Here is a 25,851-nt window from a genome sequence, read left to right as displayed (position 1 = left end):
CCTCTCCTGGAACTCACTTGGTAGCCCAAGCTGGCCTCGAACTCACAGAGATCCACCTGGCTTTGCCTCCCAAGTGCTGGGATTAAAGGCACGCACCACCACTGCCTGGCTTACAAAAAACTCTTGCTGCATTTACCTGTAACTTTATCCCTTTTTTTATTTTTTTTATTTTTTTGGAGACAGGATTTCTCTGTGTAGCTTTGCACCTTTCCTGGAACTCACTTGGTAGCCCAGGCTGGCCTCGAACTCACAGAGATCTGCGTGCCTCTGCCTTCTGAGTGCTGGAATTAAAGGTGTGTGCCGCCACCACCGCACCCGGCAACTTTGTACCTTTTTAAAAGTTAAGGCAGGGTCTCATAAACATGGTCCTGGCTAGTCTCAAAGCTCCATTTTAGTATCCAAGTGTAAGGAATAGGATTACAAGCATGCTTCTCCATGCCCACCAACTTTATCAGATAGATATTTGTGACACAATTTTTAGTTTTACACTTGTTATTCCAAAAGGATTTGCTTATGTCTTCCATATCAAGAAAGTTCTTCATTAAATACTTGCTAAATACTTCCTATTAAACACTTATTAAATACTTGCTAATATATTATTAACCACTTATTACTGATAAGGAAACTACAGACACACATATATTCACTTATCCAAAGTTTAGATAGCTGCTACATAGAAGAGGTTACAAATATTGCAGTCTGACTCTTGAGCCCTTAAATACTTAAAATAATCAGCCAGGCATGGTAGTGCATGCCTTTAATCCTAGCAGAGGCAGAAGCAGGAAGATCTCTGAGAGTTAAGGCCAACCAAGTCTATACAGTGAGACCCAGGATACACAGAGCTACAAAACAGAGAGATCCTGTGTCAAAAAATGAAATAAATAAGTATGAATATAGGTGTTCTCCTGCAAGTATGTCAGTGCACCATGTGCATGACTGGTACCCATGAACCCCAGAAGGTATCAGATGCCTAGGAACTAGAGTTACAGAAAGTTGTGAGCACTGGGTGTTAGAAATCAAACTTGGGTTCTCTGGAAGAGCAGCCAGTGCTCTTAATCATCAAATCATCTTTCCAGCACCCCTACCGCCATCCCAAGCTTTTAATTACACTGTTAAAATACTACAGTAGAAGCAATCACAAATACTAGAGAAATATGAAGGAAAGATATTTTTAGAACTTGGGTCTAGCAGGTAAGACACAAAGATGAAGCACCATGTCATGCATGTATTATTTGTAAAAAATCCTATGTTTAGGGATACAAATACCAGTAAAGTGTCAAAATAGTCTATACAGGTAATTACATTTATAAGTTTGCTATAAACTTTTTATTGACTGAAAACTTACTCTCTTGCCGGTACCCCTTCCCACGGGAGGATGTGCCTCAGCTGCCTGGCGAATTGTACAAACCATTAGCTCTATAAGAGCACTCTCTTGACGGTCTGACATTGCTGAAATGAACAAAATATGAGTATGAGTGGTTTCATAATCATCCTAAATTAACACAATGATTTATTAAAAACTGCAAACATTACTTATTATGGAGAGTTAAGGTGTACTCTAATCTTGACATTTCCCTCCCTCTATTTTAGTTCCTTACTTTGGAGTAAGGCAATGATAAAAATTTTACTGTATTCTCTTCTACATACTTTCAAATATTAAAAATTTTCTTTGGCTGGGCGGTGGTGATGCACGCCTTTAATCCTAGCACTCAGGAGGCAGAGCCAGGCAGATCTCTGTGAGTTCGAGACCAGCCTGGTCTACAGAGTGAGATCCAGAACTGCACAGAGAAAGCATGTCTCGAAAAAAACCAAAAAAAATTTTTTTATTTTCCATAAATAAAAGATTGTCATATATTTAAAAGGTTAGCAATACATTTTAATGTGTTTCTGGTCAATATACACATATAATTTTGTTTTTGTTTTGAGACAGGGTTTCCTGGAACTTACTCTGTAGACCAGGCTGGCCCTGAACTCAAGAGATCCATCTGCCTCTACTTCCTGAGTGTTGGGATTAAAAGTGGGTGCCAGCACACTCAGCTCACATACAGACATTTTAACTTATTAAATAATTTATAAAGTACAATTTAGTCCATGTGTTTATAATCTAATAAAATATTTCCAAGTGTTTGATAGACATGAAAATGCTGCAGTAAAGTATCACTAATACATGTGTTTATGTATGATAAATTTCTAAAAAAGAAATTTGCCCAAAAATGGGAACACCGTGTGAAAGGGCAAAATCTTGAGCTCAAGTCTCTGAACTGATCAGAAAAAAATAAAATAAAATAAACAAAAGGAAGAAAGAGAAGAGGGCAGAATAATGTTTGTTTCATAGCCCTTTTCCAGGCTTACAGAGAAAAACAAGAAAAAAAAGATTTACTTTTGAAAAAATTAAACATTAAGCATGTTTTGTGTCTGAAATCAGCAAACAAAAGACTTGAATATTATATAACACATGGACTTTCCAAATACCTTGTCCATCATATTAATTGTGTTAATATGGAAAGGTATAAACAAGAAATCTTATTATTGTAGGAATTAAGTTGTTCTATTTAAAAAGACACATGGCATGCTTACACATAAGATGTTACATTTATCAACGGAAATAAAACGAAAATTGACTTGTCAGAATACTATACCTTCCTCTCCTTGAACAGGTTCTTCTAATAGCAACTCTGTCATACATTCCCAATCTTTTAACAGTTCTTGAGAGCTCTCCCACAGACTGTCCACCAAGTAGGCTGCATGTTCATGTAACTAAAATTAACAAATTGAATGTGACCGAAGTATTTAATAAGAGAACATTAATAATATTGTGAATTAAATCATTTTCTTCACAATTAAAATGGCTTGGTCTTAACAGTTCTAAGAACCATTCAAAACCAAAATAAAAACCTTATACAGATGCGTGTTTAGTCAGAAGGTTTCTTGGGTTCCACCTGGCCAGTATATGGCATACTAATGGAGGTCACAGGACTTGTTGTGCCAGGCCTTATCATCCACCTTGCTAGAGACAGTCTCTTTTCACTATCACACAAGCCAGCCTAACAGGCTACTGAGGAAGTACAAAAGGATGCTCCTCTTCTCATGCTTAAATGGAAGATACTATACTATCTCTCCAGGCCTCTGTTTTTCTTTTTAAAAAGGAAATAACTTTTTTTTTCCAGAATTCCATTTGAAATACTGGCAGATCTTGTCATCTTAGTTAAGGTAACAAATTTAAGTCTCTCTTATTTCCTCTTTCCTCTTCTCATTTGAGTTTAACTCAATGCACCTCTTATCTCACTATTTTCTATTGTCATGATTCTCTTGATAAAACATACGTAAGCCCCTTATCTACACACTAAACACAAACTTTCTACCACAGGTAGTCAAACCTTAAAAGAATACTGTGCTCTTTAAAAGCTCTTCAGGTAGACATGTAAAGATGCTGACACTGGTCTAGATGCTAATAATAATGATAACAGTAATACTTTCCCACCCTTATATGAAAGATCTTCAACTTTTTTTTTTTTTTTTTTTTGGTTTTTTGAGACAGGGTTTCTCTGTAGCTTTGGAGCCTGTCCCGGACTAGCTCTGTAGACCTGGCTGGCCTTGAACTCACAGAGATCTGCCTGGCTCTGCCTCCCGAGTGCTGGGATTACAGGCGTGCGCCACCACCGCCTGGCTCAACTTTTTTTTTTTAAAAGAAATTTTTTTCATTCATTTTACACACCAATCAAAGATCCCCCTCTTCCTTTCTACCCTCCCCAAACCACCTCCAACTCCCTCCTACAAGAAGGCAAGCCCTCCATGGGGAGGCACATCCAATAGAGACAAGTCTAAGCCCTTCCCTCTGCCTCAAGGCTGCATGAGGTGTTCCATCATAGGTAGTGGGCTCCAAGAAGCCCCCTCATGCACCAGGGATAGATTCTGATTCTACCACCAGGGGGCTCCCAAAGCAGATCAAGCCACACAATTGTCTTGCCATGCAGAGGGCCTAGTCCAGTCCCATGCAGGCTCCACAGCCATTGATCAGACTTTCATGAATTCCCACTAGTTTGGTTTGGTCGTCTCTGCAGGTTTCCCCATCATGATCCTGATGCACTTGCTCATAGAATCCCTCTCTCTCTGATTGGACTCCTGGAACTCTGTTTGGCTGTGGATCTTTGCATCTTTCTCTATGAGTCACTGGAGAAAAGCTCTGTGATGACAGTTAGGGTATTCACTGGGGCAAGCCAGTTCAGTTCAGGCACCCTCTCCACTATTGCTAGTAGTCCAAGCTGGGGTCATCCTTGGGGATTCCTGACAGCTTCCCTAGCACCAGGTTTCTCTCTATCCCCATGATATCTCCCTCCACAATGTTATCTCTCTCATTGCTTTCCCAATCCATCCCTGTTACAGCTCAACCATCCCATTCTCTTATGTTCTTATTTCCCATCCCCTACCTTCCACTGCTCACCTCTTACCCCCAGTTCACTCATGGGGAAAAAGATCTTCAACTTTTTTTTTGGTTTTTCGAGACAGGGTTTCTCTGTGGCTTTGGAGGCTGTCCTGGAACTCACTTTGTAGACCAGGCTGGCCTCGAACTCACAGAGATCCGCCTGTTTCTGCCTCCCAAGTGCTGGGACTAAAGGCCTGTGCCACCACTGCCTGGCTAGATCTTCAACTTTTGAGGCTAGTGATATCCAGCTAGTTAACACTTGGGATTATATTTTATAAACTATAGATCACAACTCATTTTGAGTTCTTAAACTAATTTAATTCACTGAGAGAAAAGTTTAAAAAATGAAGCCAAGTAGAAAAGCACACCCAAAGGGTAAATATTATTTTAATGCTGGCAATTGAACCCAGGGCACTGTGCATATTAGGCAAGATTTCTACTAAGCTATCTTTCCAATCCTTAACGGTTCTTTGTTATTTATGCTTGTACTTGTTTCCTTATCAGTAGTGGTATCTCTTAAAGTGAGGATAATCTTTCCAGACTTACTAGTTATTTACTGCTATGGAGGCACAGCTAATATTTAAATTGTGTTCCTTCTCCTCATTAATTAATCTTCTTGTAAATCTGGATGATCTGTGTGTACTGTTCTGTCTTCTTTTATCTTAATTTTCTACTGCATTTAAAATCTTACACATTGACTCCAGAAATACCTTAGAAAAACCACATTCACACATGTATTCACACCCCCACACCTCCACCTCTTAATGAATTGTCAAAGTCAAAGGAGGTAATACTAATTAGCATTTTCACTTGAGGTGGGTTGTAATGAGACATCTTTAAACTTTTTAGTCACCTATCTTAAAGAAATTATTCCACAGTCAACACTAATCTAAATTCTAAGGTGACAAAAACAAGTGGTATACTACTTGGTGTCAAAGATAAAAAAAGAAACAGGAAAACAGAAGTACTGAAATATCGCCATTGAACCTATGCTAAGGAAAAAAGCTTGTTGAGTAGGTTCAGTTTTAGGGAAGATTTTGAAACAGTTCTGGATGTTTTTAAACTGTTGGCAGAGACGACAGCACAGCAATGGGATAGGTACTTAATGCCACTGAACTGTATACTCCAAAATGTATAGTGGTACTCAGATTATCACTATAAAATCCAAAGCTGACTAAATATATTCTTATGCTTGACTAAGTACATGTAGAGAAGGGCTATATTGAGCAGATTATAACTTTTAAAAACAGAAGCCATGTCTTTCCATTTCTTTTATATAATTATAACATTATGCTTCTACAGTTTTGTATTAAATATCAGTCAGAACTTATAAGCTTTAAGCTTAGCATCAAAACTTTAGACTTAGTTACCAAAGATTCCTATATTCCTGTTTTTCTTTTATTATATTTAAACTTCATTTTGCTAGAAAACATTCTCAATGAATTGCAATACAGAGCTCATAGTTAGAAAACGTATCCTTTGATAACTCTCTACAGAGTTCCTGTTAGACAATAGAGTAAAACTGTAAATTTGGACTTGCTGACTCTTTAGTTTTTCTCATACTTTAACTTTTGCTTCTTAAATGTCTGAATTATAGTTTAAGCTCTCTTCCTATTTCATAAAATTTTCTTCTTATACCTTGGGATATGAATTACGTTTTTTCTTTAATATATAGTCTTTATGTTTCTTTTTCAAGCTTCAGATATTCATGTTTGTCATTCTATGTCAGTAAGCTTAATTTTAAGACCCTGGCTTCCTCAGTTGACAGAGAAAATGGAAAGAGGAGAATCTGCAATCACACAGAATTTCTGTTAGTGATATACACTTGTAAGCAAATAATTCTCCGTCCCCTGGGTAGACATAAAGTACCTGAACATTCACTTTATTTCTAAGACACACTGTATATATCCTAAATGCTCTGGACTAGGAGTTCTAAAGTGGTAAACATGGCAGCTATTTAATTACTATGTATGTTATGTATTCAACAGTCTCTGCTGCCCTGATCCTTAGTGTTTATTTTTTGAGCAAAGTCTTAGTTAATAAAGGAATGTTCCATTTTTGCTCATGAGAATGTAAATCATTTAGTGTTAAAGTGTTGTGTTGCTCTTTTCTCGTTTACATTTTATTGTTTTTATAGTCTTTCTCCATCTGGAAACTGGTAATGACCCTTTAACTTAACTAATTTAGCTGGAATTGAAGACATATTTCAATTCTTTTAATAGAATTATTAGCATCAGTATTCTTTAAAAAATTTTAAAAAATATTTGAGGGCTGGAGAGATGGCTCAGTGTTTAAGAACACTGGCCACTATTCTAGAGGACCCAGGTTCAATTCCCAGCACCCACATGGCAGCTCACAACTGTCTGTAGGTCCATTTCCAGGAGATCTGACACCCTCACACCAATGCACATAAAATAAAATAAATTATTTTAAAAATATTTGAGTGTTTTGCCTATAAGTATTTATATATACCACATGTGTGCCTGGTGCCCTGGGAGGCTAGAAGATGTTTGATACTCTGGAACTGGAGTTACAGATGATTGTGAGCCACCATATGGATGCTGGAAATTGAACCTGGGTACTCCCAAAGAGCAGCACATGATCTCTATGAGCCATCTCTCCAGCCGCAGAATCAGCATTCTTATAAATGATTTTCTTTTCTATGCTTTATCATTTAGCTCTGGTATACCGTCACCATTCTTATCACAAATCTTGTTTATATTAATCAATATTTTTATTGTAGTAGAGTAAATTTGATGATTTATTCATCTTTCTGACTATAAAGAGATGATGATACAGTACAGTGCTGTAGTAGTCTTTATTGTTAATTTGACTGGATTTGATACAGCATAATATCAGGTTATGGTACAGTTACTGCTCAATAGTCTTTGCCAGATCTATGGAGAGAGAAGACAGAAAAAAGTAGTTTTGGGGAGGAGAGAAAAATCAAGTTTAAAGCTCAAGACAAGGCTTGTGTGGAGAAAACTACTTTAACAAAGTGATTAGCATATTGGGACAACAGGAAAGATGTTCTGAAAGCCATATCTAACCCACCAAAAGGTTAGCTTGTAAAAATGCAAATTCATTTGAAGGAAAATGCTGGTCAAAGGGCTACATGCCTGAAAACAACTGCCTAATGAAGTGTTTCCATATGCTTAGCTGCTAAGGCACATTGTCTGTCTTTAGTTCTTTGTGGTTGGAGTACTGGATGTAAATCGGTTGGTTTCAGAGATGAGGTGTCATAGTAGAATAGTAATTAACCAGAGTTATAGCTGTTTTTTCTGTTGCCAGTTCCAAAAATGCCTGTGTTCTTCCTTTAGCATAAGGATGTTGGTCACCTCACCAAAAGGTAACCTAAAGCAATGACTTCCGTCTCAGTCACTTCATCAGGTAACTTTCAAATAGGAAGTACACGAGAAGGCGCCCCATCCATTTTACCTACTCCTTTAAACTTCTTGTTATTATTACCGTTGGCTGTAACCATCATGCCATTCATATTAGAGTTGGGACTACTGAGAACACTGCCTAAGAGTAGCCTGTCAGATCCTCAATGTCTCCTTGGCAAATGCTACAGCAACAGCTGGGTCTAACGCAGGCTGGCCATCTCCAGATGGAAGACCAGGTGAGTATAATCCCTACTTCTACCACTGTTGTATTTTACATTCAAATTCACAAGTTTGGAAAAATCAATCCTTAGGGTACAGCAAGCATTATAAATATTTTGACCATCAAGGGTTAGTTTTGTTTGTTAAGCATTTATTGGATCACCATATTGGAGCAAGCTTGAAACTGGTTATTTTTTGTAAATGTGATTATCTTTAATACAGCACCAAACTTAAAAAATATTTGGTGAAGGACATCAAGTGTTATAGGGTAGTAGTACATATTGTCAATAATTATTTTAAGTACTGGACTCTGGGCTGGAGTCACTGTATTCTCATTGACTGGTGCCATTAAGAGGTGTATTTGCTGTCTGGACAGCTGTCATAGCTTGAAGTAGATGACTAATTATTAATCTATCTTTAATTATCCATTACAATTTTAAATGAGCTGTACAAACATAATATCTTAAACAAGAGTAGAAATATACATACAGTATAACAAAATTAACTTTAAGTTTGTATCAATAGACTAAAATCTATAACAATGTAAAACATTTTAAACAAGTTGTTGTTCTTTAGAAGTAAGTTCCTTAATCTACCCTTTCATCCTATTATATCTATATAAGAAAATGCTGGTCAAAGGGCTACATGCCTGAAAACATCTGCCTAATGAAGTATTTACATATGCTTAGCTGCTAAGGCACACTGCAGCAATGGTAGAAGGGGACCAGATGACATCTCCAGCTGTCAAAAGACCTTGGCAACATCATCTACATGGTGCTAGTATAGCAAATACAAAAAAATGTAATAGTTACAAGGGCATGGAGGTTTCTAGTAAAGGATCATAAAGGCTCTGAGCCTAGGTAATGTGTGGAAGGGCAAGATTCCCTGCTAGGAGGCATCTTATGAAGCTGTGGTGAAGTTCAAGTTGCATTAGAGACTGTAAAATATCGGAAATGCCAAGAGCATGCAAACTGTGTCAACAACAGCTTCAGGCACAAGTAGTACTAGCCCAATGGAGAGGTCAAATGTGTTACACAAAGCAAAAAATAGAGGAGTAGGTTACTTAAGTCTGTGAGAACTTAGGTGACGTAACACAGTTGCCAGACATTGAGCACAAGGTTTGGTTACTGCACTGTTTTGTTTTGGTCTGATCTTTACTTGTTATACCAATATTCCTATCTCTTAGAACAGAGATGCTTATTTTCTGCCTTTGAATTTTGGAAATATGTAATTTGCTTTATTTTATAAAGGTTCATAAGTTAATTTTGTCTTGACTCCCAGAAAAGATCTTGGACTTTTCAAGAGCATTTAGACTGTTGACTATTATGGGGACTTTTGAAGTTGGACTGAATGTTTTTGCATTATGAGACAGCTATAAAATTTTGAGGCCCTGAGGTGGAATATTATGGCTTAAAAGCGATGTATTTGGGTGTCACATTAACAAGGGGTGGCATGATAGATAATCTTGTAGAATATTAATTTAAGATGTTACATTTATTTATGCTGTGGAATACTTGTTTAATAATGCAAAGATGTGCTACATTCTTTTATGTTGCATTAGTTTAACTCTATGAAGCTGTTACTTTGCCTGCTCCAAATACCTGATTGGTCTAATAAAGAGTTGAATGGCCACTAGCTAGACAAGAGAGGGATAGGTGGGGTTGCCAGGTAGGGAATAAATAGGAGAAAAAAAAAGGAGGAGAGAGAAAAGCAAGAAAAGGAGAAGAGGATGCTGGGGGCCAGCCACCTACCCACCTAGTCAGACACAAAATAAGAAACAAAGAAAAGATACACAGAAATAGAGAAAGGAAAAAGCCCAGAGGCAAAAAAAGGTAGACGAGATAATTTAAGTTAAGAAATGCTAACTAGAAATAAGCCAAATTAAGGCTGGGCATTCATCAGTAAGCATAAGCCTCTGTGTATTTATTTGGGAGCTGGGTGGTGGGCCCCCAAAGAGCAAAGAGTTAAAAAAACAAAACAAAAACAAAAGATAATTTTTATAGTCAAACTGAGTGGATCTGGAATTACCTGGGAGACAGATAAGATTGTGTCAACTAAGGAACTTTAGAGAAGTTTAACTGAGGAAGAAAGAACCATCTTATAGACCGGGAGTCAGACTGAATAAAAAGGTAAAAATTAAAAAGCAAGCCGAGTACTACCATAGTATCTTTCTGCTTCTTGACATCAGAGGCCATGTTAGCAGCTGCCCCATTCTCCTGCTGTAATGGCCTCTGCCACAATGGACTAGATCTCCTCAAATTATGAGCCAAAATAGCCTTCTTCCTTCTTTAAGCTACTTATGTCAGGTATTTCATACAATATCTGACAATGAGAAAAGCAACTCATAAAAGTGCATTCTATTAAAACTAATAATTAGTTGTTACAAATTTCAATGAGCATATCAGAAAATTATCTGTTACAAATTTAATGAGTATATTTAAAGAGCAAGATTATGTATTGGCTCATTTTCTGATTAAGTTTCTTTTTCTATTTTTTTTTTTTTCAAGACAAGGTTTCTCTGTGTAGTTTTGTGCCTTTCCTGGAACTCACTTTGTAGACCAGGCTGGCCTCGAACTCACAGAGATCCACCTGCCTCTGCCTCTCAAGTGCTGAGATTAAAGGTGTGCGCCACCACGGCCCGGCCTGATTAAGTTTCAAATTCATCAATATCAGTAAGCTAGAGCTACATTTTTAGTCAGGGATGGGCTTGATATAATGTTTAGCAAATTTTGTCTTCAGACATCTGACAACTACAGAACTTGATTTCAAATTAATTTGAACTACCATAAAACAGTGTTTGGGGCTGGGCGTTGGTGGCGCACACCTTTAATCCAGTACTCAGGAAACAGAGGCAGGTGGATCTCTGTGAGTTCAAGGCCAGTATGGTCTCCAGAGTGAGTTCCAGGAAAGGCGCAAAGCTACACAGAGAAACTCTGTCTTGAAAAAACCAAAACCAGAACCAGAACCAGAACCAAAACCAACAAAAAGTTTGGGTGCAAAAGTTCTAGCAAAGGTAAGGATAGCAAGGACCTTCTATCATGAGTCAAAGATGAAGCTCTAAGAAGGACTTGGAGGCTTTTTAAATAATTGTTATAGAGCAGCAGCAGCAAGTAAGCTCTCAGGATTAAAACAGGTTGGTAACTTTAAAATTATAAGAAAAACAATTTTCTACAACATGGTTATTGGTGTTACCTTTTATAAAATCATGTAATAGAAAAACCATTTTTATACTCTTCAAGAATTATACAAACAAAAAGTCAAATAACTTTATGAACAGTCACTATGCAGCAAGATGGATATTTGAAAATTTATTATAAATAGATGTTATATCTAAATTGACATTATATGTTAAATCCTATTTATATACTGGTGCATTTCATATTGCAAGATAAAATTAGATTTTAACTTATAGGATTTCTTCTAAACTTGTACATTTGATGAAACAATCTCAAAATCCTGGAGATTTTTATAACAATAGTGCAGGTATGTTCTGATTCATCTTTAAGTAGCTTCAAATTTGCTTCCAATGGTTTATTTAAAGATTTGTCTGCTTCTTAACCTGGTCGACATTAAAGGATTATGTGTATATAATGTAACTAAGAATTATTACTCCTTATAATTTCTAAACATTCTAATACTGTGTCTTTGATTTTGCTAAAAGAGAGCTAGTCATTAGCTGACTTTATGAAACCTGAATATGAGCTAAAGAGGTCATGCAATGGGGAAAGTGCTTTTCCTTCAAGTCTGGGGACCTGAATTACAATTCCCAGAAGCCACAAAAAAGCTTGTGTTAGTGCACATGTAACCCTGATACTCATATGATATGAAAGACAGAGAACAGAACCCTGTAAATTCACAGGCCATCTAACATGGCATAAATAGCAAGATCAACTAAGGAGCCTATTTCAAACAAGGTGGAAGATGAGGACCAAAACTTAAGACTGTCCTCTAATGTCCACACACATGCCCACATTTAAACACACAGAATTAAAAAAAAAAACCCAAAAAACAAAGAGAAAACAGGCTTTATTTTGGGGGGAGGAAGGAGGAGGGACAGAGAGAAACCAAGAATTCAAAGAACATTATTCTAGGTCAAGAAATGCCCAATAACCTGGAGAGACTTCTTGGGTCTATCAATAATATGGGTGCCTATTACTCTGACTATTCCATAAGACTACAAGAGGGAACCAAATTTGCATAAATCTACTTGAAAATAATTATGTCAGTAGGAAATACAACTTAGTTTATATATCAAACTCCATTGTTAAACCATCTATAGAAAACTCTGGACTCATGACATTTAAATAATACTTCTGCTACCAACTGGCCAAGTGTGTAAAATACAGGATACTTTGTCACCTAAAATTAACTACTACCAAAAGTTTGCTGGAGTTTATAAGGGTCACATTTTGATACCAACAGAAAACCAACAATTAGTTTAAGTAGACCTCTCATTCTTCACCATACTATTAGCTGTATGATAAATCTTTCAACATTTAATAATTACATTACTAATAGTTTATTTCACATTTCAACAGAACAAAGGATTGTACTCAGTTCTATTAATCACAATTAAGTGATTTACAACTCATCTGATTTCAAGAGATTCTATCCGAAATTTTACAAATTGACATGTTTTATAGAAAGTAAGTTTAAAAACAGAATTCAAGATAGGAAACTATTGGGAGTTTTACTGTACTAAAGAATATAGCTTCAACATACAGTTAGCTCTGAGTATGCACGGTCGCGTAACAGAAAAAGAGAGATTTTATTTTATTTTTTAAAATAATGGCTATTTTTAATGAAACACATGACATCAGAATGGCCAAATCCTTAAACATGATTTGCATTTGGCTTTGGCAGCTGTGAAGAATGGCATGTGTGAAAACTGGGATATATGTTTTTTCATTGTTGTACCACTAGCAAGCATAAAGATTTAGTAATTTATGAAATCAGTAGACATAAGCATGACAAATTATTTTAAATGAAAGATGAAAATGCCTAAAATAAAATACTTTTACGCCTGAATAAATCAAGAAGTTCTTGAGAACTTTCAGAAAACCAAAGTTTTCCCCCCATTTCTTTATAACAGTGGTTCCCAATCTTCCTAATGCTGAGACCCTTTAATATAGTTCCTCATGGTGTGGTGACTTTCAATCTTAAAATTATTTCATTGCTACTTCATAACTGTAATTTTGCTGTTATGAATCATAATGTAAATATCTGATATGCCAGCCTCAAAGGGGTCGTGACCCACAGCGAGAACTGCTGCTCTAAAGTCTAATGGTGAAAAGAGCTATCACAAGGTGACATTTGCTGAAATTCATTGCTTTATTTTAAAATTAAAACTTTACATTTTATTCTGTAACATATCTAAACATAGTTGTTAATAAAACAATGTTTTAAATCTTTACTTAAAAAAATATGGATTAGAAGCATATGCATTAGCCATGAATTTATTCAAAAGCATAATGTAAGGTCCCAATCTAGAGGTTCAGAATTGGCATTTTATTAATAATAAACCATAGTGTCATATTTCTAGGCATATGTAAGACACTGTTACTAACATATCTGAATGCAACTCTCCTGCTGATTTTGTTCATTATTATTATTATTATTATTATTATTATTATTATTATTATTTTGGTTATTTGAGACATGGTTTCTTTGTATAGCTCTGGCTGTCCTGGAACTTGCTTTGTATACCAGGCTGGTCTTGAACTCACAAAGATCCACCTGTCTCTGACTCCTGAGTACTGGGATTAAAGGCATGTGCCACCACCACCTGGCTCTTTATTCTTATTTGAAGAAACAGTGACAATTTGTTGTGGAATAACTTTTTGTACACTGTGAATATGTGTCACTTTGGCTTAATAAAAAGCCAAAAGCCAGTAGCTAGGCAAGATTTTAGAGACAGAGAGAATGCTGGGAAGAAAGGCAGAGTCACCAGGAGGTGCCAGGAATGCAGAGTAAGCAACATGGGCTTTACAAAGTAAAGGTAACAGAGCCACATAAAAGAAAATAAATTAAAGGATATGCATTAATTTAAGTTATAAGAGCTAGTTAGAAACTAGCCTAAGCTATCAGCTGAGCTTTCATAATTAATAAGTCTCCATGTGATTATTTGGGAGCTGGGAGGTGGGACAGAAAAGTCTACCTACAACAGTTTTTTGCTTTGTTCGAATGTCTCTCATTCTATTTATTTGCTTTGTATTTTTTTTCCTTTTTTTTTTGTTTTTTGTTTTTTGTTTTTTGTTTTTTTGAGACAGGGTGTCTCTGTGTAACTTTGTGCCTTTCCTGGACCTCACTCTGTAGTCCAGGATGGCCTCGAACTCACAGAGATCCGCTTGGTTCTGCCTACTGAGTGCTGGGATTAAAGGCATGCACCACCACTACCACCTGGCTTCATATTAGTTTTTACATAGGTTGTCTATTTTTTTCTTCTTTTTCATTTTTACAGAGCAGTTACAGTGTTGTCAAATTTGAATATTCATAGATCCTTTAGGTTTCTCTTCTTCTCTGACATTTTCTATTTTCCAAATAAAATTGAGTCTTAATTTTTTTGTGGTATTAAACGGGAACCTGACACATACAAGGCAAGGGTCTTATCACTGAGCTGAATGCATCCCCAGCTCTCTTTGTATTGTCTTCAAAATTCTGAGATAGGGTCAAAATTGCACAAGCTGGCCTTGAATTCACAGCATAGCCTAGACAGGCCTTGAATTTGTGATCTGCCTGAACACATCCTCCCATTTACTTTGGATTAGAAGTTTTTGCCACCTTGTCTGCCTTGACTTTTAGTTTTCTTAACTTCTTTTGCATTTTTATTTTCAATCATTTCTAAACTAAATAGTTTATTCATTCAGAGTCTCCTTATAATTAGTTTATTCTTTAATCAACATCATGGCAGCAGTAGGAAACACTGATTAAAATATCAAAGTACACTAGAGTGAGCAAATGAAACTTTGTCTGCAAAAACAGATATGTTTTAAGTGCCAAGTATAAAATCACATAAATGGTAACAGACTATAGTATATAGAAAATGAATAATGATTCTTAAACTAGCTAGAATTTGCCCGGTGGTGGTGGTGCACGCCTTTAATCCCAGCACTCGGGAGGCAGAGCCAGGAGGATCTGTGAGTTCGAGGCCAGCCTGGTCTACCAAGAGAGATCCAGGAAAGGTGCAAAGCTACACAGAGAAACCCTGTCTCAAAAAACCAAACAAAAACAAACAAAAAACTAGCTAGAATTAATAGTTTTAACAGTTTGACAATGTTCACAACTTTTATTCTTGATGCAGGGAATTTAACCCAGGGCTTTGTGTGTGCTAGGCAAAACTCCACAACAAAACTGAACCACCAGGCTCTTAAAACTGTTTTAATAAAATAATTTAGATGTTAGAGAGAAATTAGACATAAAAAAGGAAAACTTAAAAAAGTATGTAGAACTGGCATTCTGAAACAGTGTAAAACTTTAAAATTTCTAGACTATATTTAGTGCTGATACACCCCTATATGTATATTCTCACATAAAGCAAAGTTTGCAGCAATTCATAATGGTGAGTTTACAAGAAAAGCGTTTGTTTTCAGGACTGTAGTGGACTGAACTCTAACTGTTTACCTCAAGATCAAGTGTCAGGACAGAAGAGTCAAGTAAAACCCTTCTTACCTCACTTTCAAGAAAGAAGAGAACAAGCATCCGGATGAGGTTCCCATTTGGACTGTTCCTTCCTCTCCTCTTTGCTAATGCTTCCTCTGCTTGTGGGTCATGTCTGCTAAACAGCCTGTGGGGGAAACAATATAAACTCACATACTCACATGAACACAAATTTCAGTAATATTTCAAAACACAAAAAATTCACTGTTGAAAAAAATAAGAAAAAGATTTTAATCTAATTCAATACAACTTATCTCTTTTTATTTTTTCAGACAGGAAGAAAGGCAGAGGGACAACATGCCAGCTGACTGGTAAGCCACGAAATATGAGGCAAAACATAAAATAATAGAAATGGATTGATTTAAGTTATAAGAGCTAGCTAGCAAGAAGCCTGCCATATGCGATGCAATTGGTAATTAATGTAAACCTCTGAGCAATTATTTTATAAGTGGCTGTGAGATCGTGGGCTGGGAAGGACCAGAGAAACCTTCCAACTACACTTCAGTCAACTGTTATCATGCCTGGCTCTTAAATGATACCTTTACAGAGGTCAAAAATGGTCAAATTAAAAATACCTTACAAGCCAGGAGGTGGTGGCACACGCCCGTAATCCCAGCACTCGGGAGGCAGAGGCAGATGGATCTCTGTGAGTTCGAGGCCAGCCTGCTCTACAGAGCTGGTCCAGGACTGGCTCCAAAGCTACAGAGAAACCCTGTCTCGAAAAACCAAAACCAAAACCAAAACCAAAACCAAAACAAACAAACAAACAAAAACCAAAACAAAACCAAAAAAACTTACACAGTTCAACATGAGGAAATGTTTTTAGTGATGAATAGTAAATGCTTAAATATTTATTAAAAATATAAGCACTATTTTCCTATGATTGATACTAGAGTATGTAATTTTAAATTTACGTAAAAAATTACGTTAAGTTTCTTAAACATTTATTTCAGTTGTAAATACATTAAAGAAAATGCTGAGCAGTAACCAAAAATCTACATTTTAAAATTTATGCCTCTTGTATTCTCCAATGGTTATACCTATTATTTAGAAGCAGTATTTTTAAGCCCAACTGCTTAAAATAAAAATTTATTAGTACTATATCTATAAAAATTTTCTTTCAATAACCACACTTCTAAATATGGCTAAGAAGGAAATGCAGGTTTTTTTTTTTTTTTTAAAGATTTATTTATTTATTGTGTATACAGAAGAGGGCACCAGATCTCATTAGAGATGGTTGTGAGCCACCATGTGGGTGCTGGGAATTGAACTCAGGACTTTGGAAGAGCAGTCGGTGCTCTTAACCTCTGAGCCATCTCCACAGCCCGGAAATGCAAGTTTTAAAATTGCTCTATAGATTAATTCTAGTAAGACAAAGCTCTCTTATTTTTAGGGACTGCTCTAAGCCCAAGGGATGCAGCAATGAACATGAAATTGGTTCTCGGGAGGAACTTTTATTCTAGTGCAGTAGTTCTCAACCAGTAGGTTGCCGCCCTTTTGGGGATTAAAAGATCCTTTTACAGGGGTCTTGTATCAGATATCCTGAATATCAGATATTTAGATTACAATTCACTACAGTAACAAGATTACACTTATGAAGTAGCAACTAAAATAGTTTTATGGTTTGGGGTCAGCATACCATGAGGAACTGTATTAAAGGGTCACAGCATTAGGAAGGTTGAGAACCACTACTCTAGTGGATGGAAATAGACTAAATCTATTGTCTCAGTTATTTTACAGAAAAATAAAGAAATATGGATAAGCAAATAACATGTGCAAGTTTATATATAAGTTTTTCAAATGAAAAGCTAAGTAACTGAGGTGTTCTTTTTTGGGGTGGCTTTCAAATTTGTGATGAAGTTAATAGCCCTTGGTAACTAAAATGTACTAAGCTGAATAACTGCATTTATTTCTCATAAGGTTCTGAAAAAATAGATGAAATTTATAATGTTAAAAATGTAGAATTTTGAGACCTCCTACGGGACTAGTCTCCGGACTTCCCCATCCCTGTTTTCTTCACCACCATTCAGATCTAGCCTAGGTCCTATATCCACTGCCCCAGCCTAGTTTGGCCTCCCTTGCTTGCACTACAGATCATCTCTAGGCTTCTGCCAGGATCCTCCCTACCTATTCTCAACCCAAAAGCCCTGCCATGCCACATCCAACATTTTTTACACAGCCAGATCGAGTTCCACATGCCAAGCATAGACTAGGAAGCACATCCTAATACACCATATCCTCTCTGTCCACCTGACTTCATCCCCCCAAGCTGGCTCAGCCTGCTTCACATTGTATCCTCTGCTCTGACCTGTTCTGTCCATATCCTGTTCTGCCCATATTAGATTAAGAACTAAATAATAATTCAGATGTACAGACCTTATTCCCAAAACACTAATAATATGAAAATAAAACCAGTATGTTCTCTCCAAAACCTACCATTCCTGTGGAAATATTTGCCAATGAGAATTTCTGAGGTGAACTCCAGGACCCACAATTTAAAATAATCACCATAAACTTCATAAAAAAAATAATTCAAGGAGTTGAAAAAAAGACAAGGAAAAAGCACAATGAAATCTAGGAGAAAGAACTTAAGGAGAATAAACAACAGATCAATGACCAAGAAAGCACAAATAGGCTAAGGGAAATAACTAAAACAATCCGAGACTTCAGAATGGAATTCAATAAGGAGACAGACAAACTGAAGTGGAATTAGAGAATGCCTGTAACTAAACTAGAAAATGCAAAGAAAGTCTTACAAGTAGAATGAATTAAGCAGAAGATAGAATATCAAGACTTGAAAATAAAAGTAGGATATAGGTCATTTTATCAAGGAATATGAAAAAAATTAAAGCCACAGAAGAGGAATATATAGGAAATATAAGATACCATGAAAATTTCAAATCTTTGATTACAGGAATAGATGAGGGAGAAGAATCTCAACAAGATCGTAGAAGAAAACAGCTCCAAATTAAGGAAAGACACACCCACAAAGGTGTAAGAACCATAGAGAATACCAAATAGATAATTCCAAAAGAGAAAAATCTGTACAGCTTCTCACAGTAAAACATGACAGATATGTATCAAAGAGATTGAAAACTACAAGAGAAACAAACAAGCAAACAAATAAAAACAATGCAAGTTACATATAAAGAAAAGTCCATCAGAAGAACAGCTGATTTCTCAATGGAAAGTTAGAAAGCCCGGAGAGCTGGAGCAAGGCATTCTAAGAGCTAAAAGGCTAAGAAAGCTAGCCTAAACTAATAGACCTAGCAAAATTGTCTGCCATAATTGAAGGATAAAGACATTTCAAGATATAAACAGCCTAAATCAATTTATATTCGACAAACCAGATCTAAAGAAAATACAAGAAGCTGAAGAGAGGAAGATTTTGGAAAGAAATACAAAGTCATAATTATTTAAAAACAAAGTACTACTAAAACACCACTACCAAAAATCAACAACACAATGACCAAAATTTACTCACGAATTTCAGTATCTTAAAATATAAATGGTTTAAACTCTCCCATCAAAAGACAGAAGCTGACTGAAAGAATCAAGAAACAAAAATCAACCTATCTATAAGAAATACATCTTAGCTTTAAAGACAGTAATCTCCTTAGAGTAGAAGAATGGAAAAAAGTACTCCAATCAAATGGGACCAGAAAGCAGGCAGGTGTCAGGATCCTAGTATCTGACAAAATAAGACTTCAAACTAAATCTAATCAGAAGAAATGAAAAGGGATACTTCATTCATTATAATCAAGGGAATAGTTAGCAAAAATATTACTATCTTAAACATATATGCACCAAACTCTGAGGTACCCAATTTCACGAAACAAGTATTACTGGATTTAAAGGCACAAATTAAAATCAATCAGTTAATATTTGATTATTTCAATACCCTACTTTCTACAACAGACAGATAGGTCATCTGGACAAAAAGCAGAGACACATTAGAATTAATTGATGCATACACCAAACGAACTTAGTGAATAGCTACAGAACATTCCACCCAAACACCAAATATAATACATTGTACTCAACAGCACACCTAAGCTGCTCTAAATACTCCAGCTCTAAAATATACCATTCCATGGAATACAAAACAAATGATTAAAAAAAAAAATCAAGAAGATTGAAATAATTTCTTATGTCCTAGCTGACTACAATGCAACAGAACTTAAAACTGACATTAAACAGAACTCAAATAAACAAACAAATTCATGGAGATTAAATAACTCATTAACTAAATAATGAATGAGTCAAATAAGAAATCAAGAAAGAAATTAAAAAACTATGTGAAAATGAAAACAATACAACAAAACCTCTGGGACACATTGAAAGCAGTCTTACAAGGGAAATGTATGACCTACATAAAAAAAAAAAATAAAGAGCACAAATAAATGATTTATGATGCATCTAAAAATTCTGAAAACAAAAACAAAAACAAAAACAAGAACAAACCATATACAAATCCAGTCACCAGAAAGCAGTAAAAATAAAAACGATCAGAAATCAATGAAATAGAAACAAAGAAAAAAAAAAACCCCACAAAGAATCAATGGATCTAACAGCTGGTTGTTTAAAAGATAAGTAACATTAACAGACCCTTAGCCCAACTAAACAAAGAGAGAACCCAAATGAACAGACTTAGAAATAAACAGGAAAACATTAGACCAGGCATCAAAGAAATTCAATTATCATATGGTTCTATTTAAAAAAACCTAGATTCTATTAAGCTGGAAAATGTAAAAGAAATAAATGAATTTCTAGATTCAGCCAAACCACCAACATTAAACCAAGAAGTCAACAACCTAAATAGACCCATATAAATGAGGAGATTGAAATATTAATAAAAGGCCTTCTAGCTAACAAAAGTCCAAGGCCAGATAGATTCACAGCAGAATTCTACCAGACTTTCGAAATTTTACTCAATCCTTCTTAAACTAGGAGGGGAGGGAGAGAGAGAGGGAGAGATGGAAAAAGGGAGGGAAGGAGGGAGGCTGGCTCACAAATTCTTTCTATAAAGCCAGTACTACTCTAATACCAAAACCAGGTAAAGACACAACAACAAAGAAAACTACAGGCCAGAATCCGTGATGAATGTAGACTAAAAAATGCTCAATAAAATAACTGCAAACAAAATGCAGACAAACATATAAAAGATTAATTATCTACCATTACCAAGCTGGCTTTATCCCTGAAATGCAGTGAAGGCTCAACATAAGCAAATCAATAAGTAAAATAAATCACATAAATGGACTTAAAGACAAAAATCACATGATCATCTCAATATATGTAGAAAAAGTCTGACAAAACAACCATGCTTCACGGTAAAGCCCTAGGAAATATAGTGCTAGTGAGAACATACTTCAACATAACAATGCCCAACCCCTCCGCTACACACCCCCACTATCATCGTAAATGGACAAAAGGTTGAAGCAATCCCACTGAGGCCAGGAACTGGATAGAGATTACCACTATTCTCACTCTCTTTCAATTGTGCTGGAGCAATAAGGCAAGAGAAGGGAATTACAGTGATGCAAACAGGGAAAGAGGTCACACTATTCCTATTTGCAGAGGATATGCTACCATACATTAGAGAGCCAAAAATTCTACCGGAGAACTTCTAGAAACAATAAATTCAGCAATGTGGCATGATACAGTCAACTTACATTGATCAAGAGTTTTCTATACACCAAAAATAAACACTCGGGGAAGGAGATCATGTACTCCCATTCACAACAGCCTCAAAGAAAATAAAATATTCACAAGAAACCTAACCAATAAAGCAAAAGACCTCTACAATGAAAACTTTAAACCTCTGCAGAAAGAGATAAAGACACCACAAAATGGAAAGCTATCCCATGCTCATGGATAATTAGAATTAATATTGTGAAAATTACCACTTTATCAAAAGCTATTTAAAGATTCAATGCAATCCCAATCAATCTCCATCTCATTCTTCAAGAAATAGAAGAAGAAGAAGAAAAAAAACTGTTCTAGAATTCATATGGAACCACAGAAGACCACAGATAGTCAAAATATTTCTGAGCAAAGAGAGATGACCAGTCCAAATCTTAAGATATATTATGGAGCTATAGTAATAAAAGAGTATTGTATTGTTACAAAGACAGGACAAAATTGAAGAACCAAATATGGAGTACATATAACTGCAGCGGGGTTGGGGATTTAGCTCAGTGGTAGAGCACTTGCCTAGCAAGCGCAAGGCCCTGGGTTCGGTCCTCAGCTCTGAAAAAAAAAAAGACAAAATAATAACTGCAGCTATTTAATATTTGACAAAGATGTCAAAAATGTAAGCTGGAGAAATGGTTCAATGGTTAAGAACACTGGCTGTTCTTCTAGAGTACCTGGGTTCAATTCCCAGCACCCACATGGCAGCTCACAACTGTCTGTAACTGCAGTTCCAGGGGATATGACACCTTCATACTGATGCACATAAACTAGTTATAAAAACAAACAAACAAACAAACAAACACTAATTCCAAATGGATCAAAGACCTAAATGTGAAACCTTAAACTCTGAAATGGCTAGAAGAAAACATACACAGTACCCTACAGAAAAGGACTTTCTGAACAGGGCTTCATTGGCCCTAGAATTAGGTCAAGAGCTGACTAGTAGGACTCCATAAAATTAAAACCCTCTGCACAGATAAAGAAAAATCAACTGGGTGAAGAGGAAACTCACAGCATTGGAGTTAATCTTTGCTAGCTATACACCTAGCATAAGATTAATATCTAGAACATATAAAGAACTCAACAAACAGAAAAAAAAAAAGATCCAGTTGAAAAACTGGCCTGGGATCTAAGCGAAAGAATTCCAAAAATAGGAAAAAAAATGGCTAAGAAATATTTCAAAAAAAAAAAAATGTTCACCATCCCTAGAAATTAGGGAAATGCAAATCAAAACAATTTTGAAATTCCATCTCACCCTAGTCAGAATGATAAAGATCAACAGAACACTGACAATAAATGATGTAGGGGATGTGGAGAAAAGCAAATACTCATTCACTGTTAGAGGGACTACAAACTATGGGTATCAGTGTGGAGAATACTCAAAATGCTAAAAATAAATCTATCCTATGACCCAGCTACAACTTGGCCTATGTCCAAAGGACTCTACCCTATACTCTACAGATATGCTCAGCTATGTTCACTATTGCTCTACTCACAAAAGCTAAGAAATCAGGATCAGGACTGCTATTAATCTCAGAATCTATATTCATAATGTCTTACCAACATGACATGAACAAGCACAACAACAACTGACAAGCCAAAACAGACAGAGGAAAGGCCACAAGGCCTCAACCCTACACGAAGTACTACAGGCAACTAAGGAATGACAAGAGCGGTAGAAACAGTCGTTCCCAGAGATGAGCATGTCAACTAGTTATTCAATGGTCAGCCCTCAAAACATACATGAAAAACACTATTCAGACTGAGCTGGTTATATAATCCATACATATATATGTATTATTTATATATGTATTATTTATATATGTGTGTGTGTGTTTCTAAATATACACATAAAAAAAGCCATTAATTTGAAAAAAAGCAAGAAGAAGTACATAGGTGGGTTTGGAGGGAGGAAAGGGAAGATTATGATATAATATATTATATTCTCAAAAATTAAAACTGTAGAATTTTTGGTGAGACTAAATATTCATTTTAGATACATCTTACTATTTTTGATGATTCTTGTAGATTACATAGTATTTATATACTATAAGATATAAGACTGTATGCATGAACTATACACCTTTTTTTTTTTTTTTTTTTTTTAATTGCTTGTTGCTATGTGGCTTATGGCTGCCTTCAACTCCTGGATTCAAGCAATCCTCTTCTTATCTCAACCTCCTGAAGAATTGGGACTATGTGCACACCAAAACTTAATAATGAAAATTCTATGGCTGTACCACAGCTTGCTTACTAGGATTTTAATATCTATTATATAAATGGTAGAAAAATATTAAAATTAGTTATTAAAGATAAAGTTTCTGAAATGTGAATTTTTATTTTTTTGTTTTTTGAGACAGGATTTCTCTGTTTAGCCACACTGCTGTACTGAAACTCGCTCTGTGCACCAGACTGGCCTTTAACTCACAGAGATTGCCTGCCTCTGCCTACTGAGTGCTGGGATTAAAGGCATATGCAACCACTGCCCAGCTTTGAATTTTTCTGAGCGGAGTTTAAAAGCATTAATAGAAAAAGCTTTCATAATTTGCATAAGAATTAGGCTGATTTTCACGAAGAAATATGACAGAGAAGAAGCTACCTATTCTGAACTGTCATGTAAAATATTCTAATTAAAATTTCTAGCAAATATTTTAAACTCAGTCATAAAATAAATGTCTGTAGCTTATGGTCTCTATCATATATATATATGATAGATTATATATTAACTATATATAGATTACATATGATTTATATATACAATATAGGTGATATACATATTAAACCAAGTCCTTGATGTTCTTAGTGAAGCTATAGAAGCAATACATTCCTTCTAAAATCATAAAACAGTTTGAAAAATTAAGTGGACAACAGAGGCCAAATACACTGTAATATTCTGAGAAAGAAGGGCAGATTCTGATATACTCTTGACATTTGTGGCATACAATATCCAAAGAAGAATACGGAAATTCCCTTATTCTATTAGTCCAAGGTGTCAGAGTAACTGGCAAAGCCATTGCTATTTTAAAATCTGTGCCTAAGAAGGATGGGGTGTAGCTTAGTAGGAGAATGCTTGCCTGGCATGTGTGAGTGGCCAGGAGGTCAACGAAAACCTTGAATTCTTCCTCTGCACTTTCATTATCAACATGTACTAGCAGCTAGCTACTATTTAAGAAAGATTTTAAACAGAAAACTTTTCTCATTATGAGTAGTAATAGACTAGAATACTATTGCAACACCAATTTAGATACTGTAGAATGCCAAGCCTGCTTATCATACATGTAGAACTGATGCACAGTGCATGTCTTACAATGCTTCGGTAGAATATAAATTAGTACATGTAATGGACCTTTAGGTTCCCCTTTGCCCATAACTGAATTCACTAAGTTAAGTCTGAGCAAAAAACCCCAAAATGAAAACAAAGCAAAAGATATATACACAAACTGCCCCTGGGTCCCACCGCTGGACACAGGCCATCCTGGGAGGACCTGACAAACTTGGCCCCAGTTACCGGCCAATCGGCAGGCCCTGCAGGAAGGCTCCCCTTTTCCAAGACTGCAGGCAGACCCTGCAGTCTCCACACCCTGCCCCCACACCCATCTGCCTGAGTCCACAGCCACTTCCTGAGAATCAGAGACCAGCCCCCAGCTTCCATCCTGCCCTGGAACTCCCATCTGGACCAGAGACCAGAGGAACGCCCATCTGGACAAGAGACCAGAGGAACTCCCATCTGGACAAAAGGAGCTCCCATCTGGACGAAATAAGGAGACCCCAGGGACTTCCCGAGACTCAGACTCCAGCCCCCCAGCTCCTATCCGGCCAGCATTCTCATCTGGACCAGCGTTCCCATCTGGCCCAGAGCGATGCTCGCTAAATCTGTCAGCTCTGTCTGGACCAAGTACACGGATAAGACCAAGAACGAACACAAGAGGAGATGGGCAGATGTCAAGGCAGAAGTACAAACAACAAAATAAAGAGCAATACAGCATCACCAGAACCTAGCCCTTCTCCAACAGCTAGACCTGAACATCACGGAATGGAAGAAGAAGAAGAAAACAACCTTATTAGTAACATCATGAAGAGGCTAGAGCCTAATTTAGAAGAAATAAAAAATAAACTAGAGGAACAGACAAACAAAAAATGGGAAGAACTCTACAAAAAACTAGAGGAAAAGACAATTAAAGCAGAAGAAAACAATAAGTCCTTGAAAGAAAATCATGAAAAAGCAAGGGAGACAGTCTAAAACCTGAAGAGGGAAATAGAAAAAATGAAGAAGACACTAGCAGAAGGAATGCAGGAAATAGAAAATCTGAGTAAACAAACAGGAATTTCAGAGGCAAGTATAACCAACAGAATGTAAGAGATGGAAGAGAGGATTTCTGGTGTTGAAGATGTTGAAGATACAGTAGAAGAAATAGATTCATCAGTCAAAGAAAACACTAAAACCAACAAAGTCATAACCCAAAATGTCCA

At 36.2% G+C, this 25,851-nt stretch overlaps 1 protein-coding gene across 1 annotated transcript in view; it reads right to left on the bottom strand.

Moving 5' to 3' along the window:
- The window catches only part of Stag1 (stromal antigen 1), a 346,634-nt gene that overhangs the window by 74,780 nt on the left and 246,003 nt on the right, over positions 1–25,851 (bottom strand). Inside the window, exons 14-16 of the mRNA XM_036192569.1 lie at positions 15,697–15,811; positions 2,640–2,757; positions 1,346–1,449 (exon numbers count right to left, since the gene is read on the bottom strand). Coding sequence (XP_036048462.1) covers positions 1,346–1,449; positions 2,640–2,757; positions 15,697–15,811 — 337 coding nt within the window. The remainder of the gene's footprint in view (positions 1–1,345; positions 1,450–2,639; positions 2,758–15,696; positions 15,812–25,851) is intronic.

This window comes from Onychomys torridus, chromosome 7 (genome assembly GCF_903995425.1).
Source record: "Onychomys torridus chromosome 7, mOncTor1.1, whole genome shotgun sequence".
Taxonomy (NCBI): domain Eukaryota; kingdom Metazoa; phylum Chordata; class Mammalia; order Rodentia; family Cricetidae; genus Onychomys; species Onychomys torridus.
This window is presented reverse-complemented; position numbering and strand designations above follow the sequence as displayed.